The sequence below is a fragment of the Martes martes genome, assembly GCF_963455335.1.
Source record: "Martes martes genome assembly, chromosome: 7".
Classification (NCBI taxonomy): Eukaryota; Metazoa; Chordata; class Mammalia; order Carnivora; family Mustelidae; genus Martes; species Martes martes.
Window position 1 is genome coordinate 108315432 of NC_137894.1, and position 12496 is coordinate 108327927.

At 42.3% G+C, this 12496-nt stretch overlaps 1 protein-coding gene across 1 annotated transcript in view; it reads left to right on the top strand.

Moving 5' to 3' along the window:
• The window catches only part of RHOJ (ras homolog family member J), a 79722-nt gene extending 67564 nt beyond the window's left edge, over nt 1-12158 (top strand). The window contains exons 4-5 of the mRNA XM_080807740.1: nt 963-1058; nt 9972-12158. Of these exons, the coding sequence (XP_080663866.1) occupies nt 963-1058; nt 9972-10118 (243 nt within the window). The 3' untranslated portion in view covers nt 10119-12158. The remainder of the gene's footprint in view (nt 1-962; nt 1059-9971) is intronic.
• Nucleotides 12159-12496: the final 338 nt, after the last annotated feature.

Here is a 12496-nt window from a genome sequence, read left to right on the forward strand (position 1 = left end):
GGCCACATTGATGGAGCCCGATCCCTGCTGCCAAAATATTGACGGGCATTAACATCTTTGTGCAATTTGAGCCGATTTTATAATTGGTGGGCACTACATTGAACAACCAAGACTGGAAAAGAAAAAAACCCACAAATTAGTAAAGCTGAGCAATGTGCTTATAAATGGAACTCTACTAGATGAATATATTGGTTTCTCTTTAAAATTCAAGCCCACATTTACAGCCATTCATGTACGCATAGGTTTGCACACACAGTGAGATTTTTAAAGCAACTAAAATATTTAATTAAATTGTCAAGACTAATCTGAACATATATGCCATCTTCAAAGCAGTTCTGCCTTTGAAAAGATTAACGTTTATTCCTTGAGCAGACCCTTTGGGAATTCCTCTTTGGGGTGCACCTTCAGAACCTGCAGTGACATTCATTAGAAGATCCTCACAGGAGGCAAATCTTGATCCCAGTGCGGGTGAAGACAAAGATGGATTCAGAGCCAGGAAATAGACTATTAAGAAATGAGTAATATAATTTGGGATCAAATGAGGCATCACCGTAAGGTAATAAGACTGATCAATCATGGTGCATCTCCTAGAAGCAGGATCTAAAAATAAATAGGGAATTTCAAAGATGCCTGAGACAACTATGGGATTATTGGTGTAAGTCCTCAGCTTCCTGAGGGACTTGCTTTTGAAGAGGAAAGCACAAGGAAAACCTGATGTTTACATTTACAAAGAAATCACTTTAGTTTTTCAGATGTACCATGGGCATGTGTGTGTGCCTCCTTAAAGAAAACTGAGCGACTTCATAGATCTTGGGGGAGTGGGGGGACAGGGAGTCTCTACCATACCACGGTTTAAAAATCACAGTTAAAATCTCGGGTTAGATCTAAAAAAAAAAAAAAAAAAAAAAAAAAAGTGAATTTATCATGTGGGTTTTTGGGGTTTTTTTTTGTTTTTTTGCCAGATTGATCTCCGCGATGACCCCAAAACCTTGGCCCGTTTGCTGTATATGAAAGAGAAACCTCTCACTTACGAGCATGGTGTGAAGCTTGCAAAAGCGGTGGGTCCGATTTGAATTCCATTTTAAGTATATGCTGAGAGAAGAACTAGGTGTATGATTTGGAAAGGGTGAGCGACGTAGGCTCTTGCTTTGAAGTTCAGCCTGCTTCCTGCTGTCCCCTCTGTTCTAGGTGGATTGGAAGGGACCATTTGGTTAGCATTCTTCCCAGCCATCGTCGTTGTCTGTCTCTTGTTAAGAAAGAAACCTGGTGAATTTAAACCACTGAAGCACTTATCATTTGATTTAACAACCTTTGGGATACCCGATTGCTGTAGTGAGTATGAGTAAAGGGAGTTATTAGATATATATATTTGACAACTCACTGCTTATTATCAATGTAATTCATTGAAATGACCCCATAAAAGGCATTTTGTGATTTCCTTAGGAAAAACTTAGATGAGCATCTGGTAGGGTTATATTTGTTCACCATCTAATGAACAGCCACTAAGAGAGGCTGGATTATGTCCCAAACAGCATCTAAAAGAGTAACGTAGATCAGAAGGTGACCAGTTGGAAAATCCAAGGGGCTGCTGACAGATGATAGCAACCAGCTCACAGCTGGAACTTTTCTCACCGACGTGTCTTCATTCTTGAGAGCTTCATGTGAATGGTGATTCCGATGGGGAAATTATGTAGACCAAATCTTTGTCTCCCAATTACTACCAAGATGTGTGCAAAACAGACACTAAAATGGACACAAGAGAAGAAGGACCAGGAGGCTTTTAAATCATATTTCCGTAACCTGAGTCTACCTCCTCATTGATTTAGTCACAAACCCAAAGAGCTGGGCCATTTCAGAAATTGCTCCTTTTCTAAAATAAAGCTTTGGGCGTACCTGGGTGGCTCAGTCAGTTGAACATCTGACTCTTGGTTCCAGCTCAGGTCATAGTATCTCCTGGTCCTGAGATCGAGCCCCAAGTTGAGCTCTGAGCCCAGCAGGGAGTCTGTTTGAGATTCTCTCTGTACCCCCATCCAACACTCAGGCTCATGCTCTCTCAAATAAATAAATAAATAAATAAAATCTTAAAGTAATTAAGGTTTCTAAAGTAACTAACCCTGCAAAATGCATGCCCTGGGCAGAGAAGGAGTCACCCTTTTAAACCGATCAAGAAGAATATTACCTACAAATCCTTTGTGAACAAAAATGTATGCATTTCTCTTCTTAAAATGTTCTTATAGGCACCAAGACTAAGTGATACACTCAAATAGAAATGAATTAAATAGAATTATGTTTTTACAGATGCAATACATGAGAATGTCTCACACGTACTTGAGACAACACTTCCTACTTCTGTGAATATCATGTCAGAACTACCAGTACCAGCCATTCATCGAGTTCTTACAATATTACACACTTTACAGGCTCTGTCTCATTCAGCCTCTCGATAACCCTCTTAAGCTGATAACATGCATCTCATCTTGCAGGTGAGGAAACAGTCTTAGGGAGATGAACATGTTAGATTCACACAGCTGAAAATCACAGGAACAACTTTAATCCAGATCTGTGGGTGTCACCCCTGTGCACCTGACCATGGTCAGGTATAAATGGTCTCCTCCAACCATTTATTTTGCCTTCTGTAAAATGGATACGTGCCTATGTATGCCAATCTTCTACCTCCTCCTCACACATTCAGTTTAACTTCCCTTGCTAAGGCACATAGACATACAGCTCCACAGACAATTGTGTGTGAGTCCAGTGTGCATTTTTCACAATAAGGAGGTCCCCCCCACCCCCAGAGAATCAGCTGGTACATTTTGCAGGAGCTGGTCTCCGTGTCCCTTGCTTCTGTCCTATATCCACCATCATGTTGTCAGCGTCCTGGCTTGACTTCTCATTTAGGAAGTTGTTTTTCCCCTCTGAAAAGAAGTCACTCCAAAGCCTCCCATCTCGTTTCATACTTATTTTAAGAACAATGGCTGAGTTCACCACTTTATTGCCTTTTGCCAGTTTCTCCTAGCAACTGCTCTCGGATATGGAAAGAATCATGTTTAGCTTACGAAATCCAATTTAGAAGAAATCCAAGCAAGAGTTTAACTTGTTTCATCACAATACATGTAATTATAGAGATGCTTTAAGTTTCTCTGCTCCCTGACTTTCCTGTCAAGTAGTTTATAATAACAGCTAGCATCTATGGAGTGTTTTCTGTGTGCTAGGCTTTATGCCAAGCACTTTGCATGCCTTGTCTTAATTAATCCTCACAGCAACCCCCTGAGGTATGTGTATTATTAGTTCCACTTTCCTAAAGGAAACTGAGGCTCAGGGAGGAGACGGTCACACTGCTAGAAAGGGGCAGAGCTGGGATATGAAACTGCTTTAACCACCATGCTCTTCTGCTTCCCTCCTATATTCTGGAAAGAAACCCTTAGGTCTGGGGCTTCTTTTTTATATACTGAAGCCCCATATTTTATCTTATTTTTTATTAATTATTTTTTATTAACATATAATGTATTATTCGCTCCAGGGGTACAGAAGCCCCATATTTTATTCTCCCCCATAGTTTAAATGCCTTGCAAGTTTCAATTTCTCATATTCAATTTCTTTTGTTCAGTACTTTCCAACTTCCAAAGCATTTTTCACCTATCATCTCTTTTTAGTCTCAAAGGGCTTTTTATTTTTAAAGGATATTTTCATATCATGCATATTACAATTCTTTACACTTATCAAAAGTCAACCACATTTACGTAAATACGTCGTATCAATCGATGATAAATATTCATTGTTATCCCTCTACTTGTTTTATCCTCCCTCTTCTTGTCCTTACTGCGTTTCTTAATCTCCAGCCAGCTTTCCTCACTTGTGCATGTCCACACTACTATTGGGTTTACTTGTCAATAACTCACCAAACACCTAGCACATGGCAGGCGCCCTGCTGCGCTTTAGCCTGAAGATTATAATCCTTCGTGCATTCTCTTTCCCAATTCCATTTGACACAACATAACCTGAATTGCTAAGTCCAGACTTCCTAAGTAATGGGTATTTCCTGACAAAACACGTATCCCTGTGTCAGCCTCTGGCCTCTTTTTGCCCTCTCTCGCGATCTTGGTCACCCTGTGGCTTTCTTACTGTCGTTCTCACTCTTTGTCTTGATACCTGTTTCCTACTGGCTTTGGAACAGGTTTGCACCAGTGGGTTGATGGAAGCAAAACTGTTGCAGAAATCCTGTCATCAGTGTTCAATCACCTTTTTTTTTTTTAAAGATTGTATTTGTTTGTTTGATTGTTTCTTTATTTACCTGAGAGAGAAAGAGAGTGAGCGGGGGAGGGAGAGGAGAGAATCTGAAGCGGACTCCACACTGAGCGTAGAGCCCGACACAGGGCTCAGTCCCAGGACTGTGAGGACTTAGATGCTTAACTGACTGCACCACCTGGACGTTCCTCCATGTTCAGTCATCTTAATCAACTGGAATCTTCAATACCCATCTACTGAGGTGCTTAGGAGGCTCAGTTGGTCAAGTGTCTGCCTTTGGCTCAGGTCATGATCACAGGGTTCCTGGATTGAGCCCTGCATCGGGCTTCCTGCCCAGCAAGGAGTCTGCTTCCCCCTCTGTTCCCCCCTCTGGCTCGTGCTCTTTCTCTGTTAATAAATAAATGGAATCTTTAATAATAACAATAGTAATAATAATACCCACCTACTGACTGCAAAAGTCACCACAACCCCCCTTGTTTTGTGTGCCAGTCATTGCTTCTTTTTCTCATGGTCATTGAAAATTATTTATTTCAGTGCTGGGGTCTGGGTTACCAAAATGAAGCCCTTTCCCTCAAGAGGCCCATAGGCCAGAAGAAGAGGGTGACCAGCAAACCAAAGCCTGTCCCCTGAATGAATACTTAGTACTGAGGTAGCAGAGAAGGGGAAGTGATGGACGCATTCAGGGAAAGAGGATTCCAAGACAATGTCTCAGGGCAGGTGACATCTGAGCCAGGTTTGAAGGATAAGGACAAGTTTGTCAAGTGGGCAAAGGTGGGGACTAGGGAGAAAAAAAATTCCAAATAGAGACACCAGTACACGTAAAAGTATCCTTTCAAGCATAGGGAGAACATTGGCAAGTGATGAACCAAACTTCACCCACAAATGCTTTCATCCATCCACACGTGTATTTTTAATGTGATTTAGTGGCCAACATTGAACAATAGAAAGTTTTCATGAAGATACATATTTCTGGCTTCTAAAAAAAAAAAAATCAGAAGGTTTGGCAGCACTAGGCCAGCATTTCCTCATCAACTGCAATCCTTCAACTGCCTTTTCACAAAGGTACCTACCCTTCAGTTTGCCACGATCCGCCCCCCCACTCTACCTACACTCGAGTGGCGCACTCACATCATCTACCCACCCCTGAGCTGGCAACCGCTGCTTCATACTCTTACAAAAAGTCAGCTGCAAATCCATCCAGCCTAGAAACATTTTTCCTCTTGGAGCGATTTGTTAGGATGAAATTTACCACACAAGCTGTTGGGTTCCTTTTCCTTTTCTTGGCTTTCAAGTTGCCTGTACCTTTCCTAATTCTTAAATAAGAGAGAAAAAACTTCTCGGTCATTCACTGGTTGCTGAGATACCAGCTTCCCCTGTTTATTTCACTAATATTTTCTCTTCTCACCGTTTATCGGAAATGCCTTACTCTTTCGTCCCGTCCTCTCTCTCGTCACCCTCACTACATCCAAATCAACGTCTCCATTTGTCTGTCCATTTTGCCCTTCCAGCCACATTTCTTTTCATTCGCTGGAGGCTGCCCCACAGAGTGGTTAAGACAAATTCAAACCTCTGACATTGTTTTAGTTGTGTGCCCTTCCGGAGGTAACCTCTTCTCTCTGGCGTCCGTTTGCTGAGCTGCACACGAGGATGGTGACAGGCTTACCTCGCCAAGTCCTTACAAGGATTAAGTGACCCAAAGAAAGGTGAGGTCCAGCTCAGCAAGCTATAGTTGTCATTAAATTCATGTGCCTCTCAGAGGCATCTATGGCCAGGAAGACCTCTTTGCCTTCATTCCTTCCAGTGACACTCTGTTTTATTCCGTAACATGTCCCATATCCACAACGACAACCTGGAAGATGTAGGAGGTTTTCTTTCACCCGATTGGTCACTGTGGATTCTGTTTGTCCATTTGTTTGTTTCTTTAATTTCTTCTTGTCAGACTCTTGTATGTTCTCTACACATCTGATAAATTTCCCAGCTTTGGGGTGATACATTTCGGCCATTATGAAGCTATGAGAAAAGTGTTCCCTCAGTGTACATTCCTCAATCTCTTTTTTTTGCCCCTGGAAAATAAATCATTTTGGCAAAGCATGTCACAGATTGCTAACATGTGTATCTAAACAAGCATCCACAAATCCTGCTCTCTTATAGAATGTTCCAAATACTTGGCTGTGTAGGTCATTTTGCTCCAAGAGGCAGAGGAAGCTGTAAGGAAAGCCATGTTTCCTTGAGACCGTTTTCCATTTCACAACGTTGAGGTCATTAATGAGGTGGTTTCTTTTTAGCAATGTCTATAACACAGCTGTGCCTTTTCCCTGAACCAGGGTGAAGTCTTCTCTCTGACCCAGAGCACTTGATAGATGGTTAACAAAATATTCACCTTGGGGGCACCTGGGTGGCTCAGATGGTTAAGCGTCTGCCTTCAGTTCAGGTCATGATCTCCAGGTCCTGGGATCGAGTCCCATGTCAGGCTCCCAGCTCAGCATGGGGTCTGCTTCTCCCTTTCCCTCTCTTTTTGCTTGTGCTCATTTGTCTCTGTCTCTGCATCTATCTCAAATGAATTTTTTAAAAAAATCTTCAAAATACTTCATAATTGGGTTCTCTCTCACACACCTATTTCCCAAATCATGCCCAAAATCTCTTTGCTATTTTACCTGGAACTATCAGTCCGAAACAGTGTTATATTAACTCAGTTACACAGTAATGCCTTGATCCACTGTTTCATTATCTTCAGAAATATCTGCATAAGGACAGATGCCTTTGGGCTCCTCCTCTGCCTTCAGAAGGCAAGGCCTGCTGGGCTGTTAGGAGCACCAAGGAGGGAGGATGACACACTAGCCCCGCCCATCTTGCAGCATCTGATAGCCCGGAGCCCCACCTGAACTGAGCCTTGGAGAATCAAGTGAGGCTTGTGAGCTTAGTGGGGAGGCATTCCAGACGAATGGTCCCTCAGCACTCTCTGGGTATTTTTTCAGCATGACAGAGAAAAGCCCACACGTTACAAGCAGTCCTTCAGTTGGCAACTCACGGGAGTGGTATGCTTCTCACATGTTCGTAGCAAGCATTGGCCACAATCCCAAAATGTAATCGATGCCATTTCATGACATTATTAGGAAAATGGTCTCTATTTTTATCCCTTTTTTGCATCCATCTGTTTTTAATGATTTTAAAAAGCCATTTTTGTGGGGGGAGGGGTTGGTACAGAGGTAGTTTAGTGATTCATCAGTTGCAAATAAAAAAGCCATTTTTTAATCCAAAGGCCAAACCGTGGTCAAAATGAAACCGTAAGAGCAGTTTTTAATATCCAATATCTCGGGACGCCTGGGTGGCTCAGTTGGTTGGGCGGCTGCCTTCGGCTCAGGTCATGATCCCGGCGTCCTGGGATCGAGTCCCGCATCGGGCCCCTTGTTCGGCAGGGAGCCTGCTTCGCCCTCTGCCTCTGCGTGCCACTCTGTCTGCCTGTGCTCTCTCTCTCTCTCTCTCTAATAAAAAAAAAAAAATCTTTAATATCCAACATCTCTTCTGTGGGTGTTTTCCTTTAGCTCATACAGTATTTCTTCTCTATAGGAAAAAAAAAAGTATATACTATCTGGACCCAACCAGAAAAACTTTATTTCATGCTTAATTTTTGATCAGCTTTTTTAAAAAAGATTTTATGTATTTATTCATTTGAGAGAGAAACTCAAAGAGCACAAGCAGGGGAGGGCAGAGAGAGGGAGAAGCCCACGTAGGGCTCCATCCCAGGGTGAGCCAAAGGCAGACACTTAACCAACTGAGCCACCCAGGTGCCCCTTGACCAGCTCCTTGCGGAGTTGAATGATAAGGGCAACCATCATGGAACAAAGAACACATGCGAAGAGACCGAGATTCTGGTCTAGTTCCACTGTCTGGTTGGGTGCCCTTCAACAAATCATTTTACCTTCTGGGGCTTTTCCCCCTCTATCCTAAGGTCTATTACAAATTCCTTTAGTTCGTGTACTGCAAACTGGCTGGTTGCTGCCAAAGAAATCACACATTAGTGTCTTGGTTGGCCCACAAAGTATTTTTTAAATTGGTAATTATTACCTAAAAATCCAAAAGTCCAATTGTACAAAGATGGCCAACAGCGAACCATGGAAACGACTGTCCAGAGCTGGCTGAGACTGCCAGCTCTTTGGGGGGGGGGAGGCGTTGTTCAGGTTCCCCACGGTTTCCACCTGTCCCTCCAGGCTGGCGCCTTGCCCTGCTTTCCTCATTAACAGAAGCTACTGGAATAGGCATGTGATTCTGCTTCCCTGCTCTAGTAATGGATCTGCTGTGGCTTCCAAGGGCTCACCATCCAACCACCCTCTTGTGAATCTGCTTTGATTCTTTAGTTAGTCTCATAATGTGAAGTATATAATAAAAGTGTTTCTCCAGATGTCCCTAATATTAAAAGGCCTGCATCATATCATTAGCTAATGCCACGCTTATGAGTAATTAAAACCCTGAGTCTCCCTCACGCAAACAATCTCATGAGTTTGCCTGCCAAACATGATCTGCTCTGGCTTGCTATTTTTTAAAGAGAAGCTCTAGTTCTGGACTGAATTCCTGTGTTTCTCAAAGGGATCTTTGTGATTATCAAATATATCACAGTATGAAATCATCAAAAGCTTTGAAATAAAGTCTGAAGCAAGAACAAAATATTATCATTTAAGTACGCATGGAACGTATACTAACAAGGAGGGTGTCTCCATCAGTAAATGTATTTCATGATTTTTATTTTACATGTTTCAGGTTTTTCAACTCCTTAGAAATACGCCTTTTAAAGTATGTCAAAACCAAATAATAATACCAATTGAATATTACCTTGGTGAGAGAGACTTCATCTGAAGTGCATTTTGGGGGGGGGCGCCTGGGTGGCTCCATGGATTAAGCCTCTGCATTCCGCTCAGGTCATGATCTCAGGGTCCTGGGGTTGAGCCCAGCATCGGGCTCTCTGCTCAGCGGGGAGCTTGCTTCCCCCACGCTCTCTGCCTGCTTGTGATCTCTCTCTCTATGTCAAATAAATAAATAAAGTCTTTTTTAAGAAAAGTGCATTTTAGGAACGCCTGGGTCCCTGCTCGGTGGGAAGCCTGCTACTCCCTCTCCCACTCCCCCTGCTTGTGTTCCTTCTCTCACTGTGTCTCTCTCTGTCAAATAAATAAATAAATAGTCCTGGGGGAGAAAAAGTACATTTTGGTGAAGAACGATCTATCAAACCTTATCACCCACTCCCTATCTATATGGTTTACCAACCAAGCTGACACTCTGCCTTCCTGCATACAGAAGGAGATACATTTCACTCGTACCAGATTTACACATTCCGCACGCATATGAAAGGATGCTAAAAACAACATCATGTAGCCCTGTTGTTCACAAAGTATATTTAAACCATATCACTGCTTTTGAATCCTCTCTCAAGTTTTACATTTGTTATATTCTTATATTAGGAATGAGTGGCAATGGCTCATTTTCAGAACTTACTGGTTAACCAAAAACAATCCACAACCATTTATTGCTAATATCAGAAAGTAAAAAAATATGAAAATTAGGATAGTAGATGCAAATGGAAATGCAAAAGGAAAAAAAAAAAAACCATCCAAACCAACCCCAGGGCTATTTGCAGGACAAGCCGAGGCAGCACTTGGCTGAGCAGGGTCTGATCCCACTCTGCTTTTCTCTTTTCTTTCCCTCTCATGCCTTTCTCTCTCTCTTTTGTGTTGAAGATCGGAGCACAGTGCTACTTGGAATGTTCAGCCCTAACTCAGAAAGGTCTCAAAGCGGTTTTTGATGAAGCGATTCTCACCATTTTCCACCCCAAGAAAAAAAAGAAACGCTGCTCTGAGTGTCACAGCTGCTGTTCAATTATCTGAGGCTGCTGGGGGACTGGCCTCCACCCCACCTAAAGGTGACAGTGGCGCTGACCTCTGAGACCAAGCTCAAGCCATGAAGGAAGGCGCGACCAGAGAGGAAGTCCCTTTGCACGGAGCCTTGCTCCTCTACCCCAGGAGCCCCCAGCAAGCACAGCACACCAACTGCCACGTCCCCCCTCTCAGCCCGAAGCGTCCACATTGCACACTCCATGAAAATGCTGAGCCCACCCAGATGTCAGCCAGCACTGCTGCTGACCATGTTGCAAATGAAAGCAAAGACCATGTTGCATTTTGCATCTTCCCTCCATGAACGTGAAGCTGATGAGAGGAAATCATCACCAAGAAACCAGAAGAGGAACTCAGTTCCTGTATTGGTGGCCTTACCCCGTGTCTTCTACAAAACCTAGGAACACTATACTAACCTTGTTCTCTGAATCTGTTGTTAAACCTATGTGTCTTGCATTTATTTGTATTATTTTTTAAAATGTACTAATTTATCAATTTACTCAGGCCTTACAAATCCATACCAAATTAGCCTAAAGGCAAAGTTTTTTATATTCATTTCCATTTTCAGCCTGTTTCTACCAAAGCTATTAGAACCAACGCATACCTCTGAATGCCTGACTGTAAGAAGAAAACAAGAAAATGTTACAACTTTTGGAAATTTACAAAGATTTTTGAACCTGGTTGAAAGAAAAACACCACCTGAATTGTCGCGGGTCCCCATTTTTGCCAAAGATTCACCTGGAAATGCTTTTGCTGATGGGTAGCCTTATTTTTTTTCCCCATATTTATATTGTCATGGCAAATTACAAATGAACTGTGTTTAAGAAAGTAGTATTTCTGCTTTTTAATCAAACTGATTGGGGAAGAATATGGCAGACCTAGGTTTTAAAATATTCTTTATTCAACAAAGTGAAATTTCCTACTCCCTCCCTTCCCGGGTGACTGCCCTTTTCCTCCCTTAATTTCACTTTCTCCCTTGCCCCATAATAACCTGATCTAAAAGAAAGCTCTGGCCATGGGGCATGAAAAAGTAAATGTTTAAAAGTCCCCAAAGGTTAAGCAAACTGCTTCCATATTTCCACTTGCTTCAACCCGAAGGGCTTCTCAGCTTGGTTCACGGCCATTCCCCGTTCCATTTAAGTGACATTTTCCAAGTACAGCTGGTACTAATATATTGCCTCTCCCTACTTCCTACATTCGTTGTCCCAAATGTGTATTTAGGGGATGGGTCTGCGGGTACCAAGTTCTGAATCTGTTTATCCCCTGCTTCCAAAGTGCTGTGCTCTGTAAAACAGCACCTTGGGTCTTTGAAAGTAAAAGCTCCCAGTAAGGAATGATGTGCGCTTTCTATATGCCTCTTCCAAATAGCGAGGGATTCTTGCATCACAGAGTGAATTATTTCCTAGCTCTTAATTAGAGACGATGAAATCTCCTAATTAGTCTTATTTGCTTGCAATTACCCTTGAAACATCCAGGTAGGCACTTTACTTTTGATTTCAATTGCATAAGCAAAGTGCCTCTTGCAGCATCAAATGACACCAATTTAGCATAACAATTTCCAGATTCACACTCCTTCTGTTGGAAAAATCCAGTCTTTTTCTAGTCCCTTCTGCTCCCAGAGGTAGCCCCATATAAAAGAAACATATGATGTGGGTCTTCTCTGTTAACGCCGTCCATGACATCCCCTCAGTTTTTGGGTTTTGTTTGTTTGTTTAGAATTTCTGAAATGAGCTTTTCCTTCTTCCACGTTGTAAGTCCTATTTCCCTGCTCTACCGTCCAGTTGCTAAACATTTTCTTAACACACACATACAGGCAGGCACGCATACACACAGACAGAGACACACACACCCGCAAACTAAAAGAAAACGGGAGTTTTGTGAGCCAAAGTTTGACATTTAGAGACAACTAGAACTTTCTTCCTCTATAAATGGAAATCAACCGTGCATAAACAATAACTTTACAGAGGTTATGGATTCCTTCTTTACAAACAATAATGAGCATTTAGCCCTGTAATAAATGAAATGCTGTTAGCCAGTTTTGTTGCATTATTGCATGGTTACATCTTACTAAAGGGACATTCCTCAGTTCTCACTGATGTTGATGAAAGAGTGAGCATGTTTGCTCTACCAAGGAGAACTTTCCAGACATGTGCATCTAAGAGGCAAATGATTCCCCAGGCCATGACCTCCCTACTGGACCATGGGAATTAATGAGTTCACAGTGAGAAAATCACTCTCCCACCTAGAAGCAGAACCTGGAGACAGTCTGTTAGTGTCTGGGTGGAGAGGCTCCTAAAGGTCATAAAGGTCATAAAGCTCATTATTAAAATAATGAAGAACAAAACGACATAAATGAGTTAATGTCATTCCAC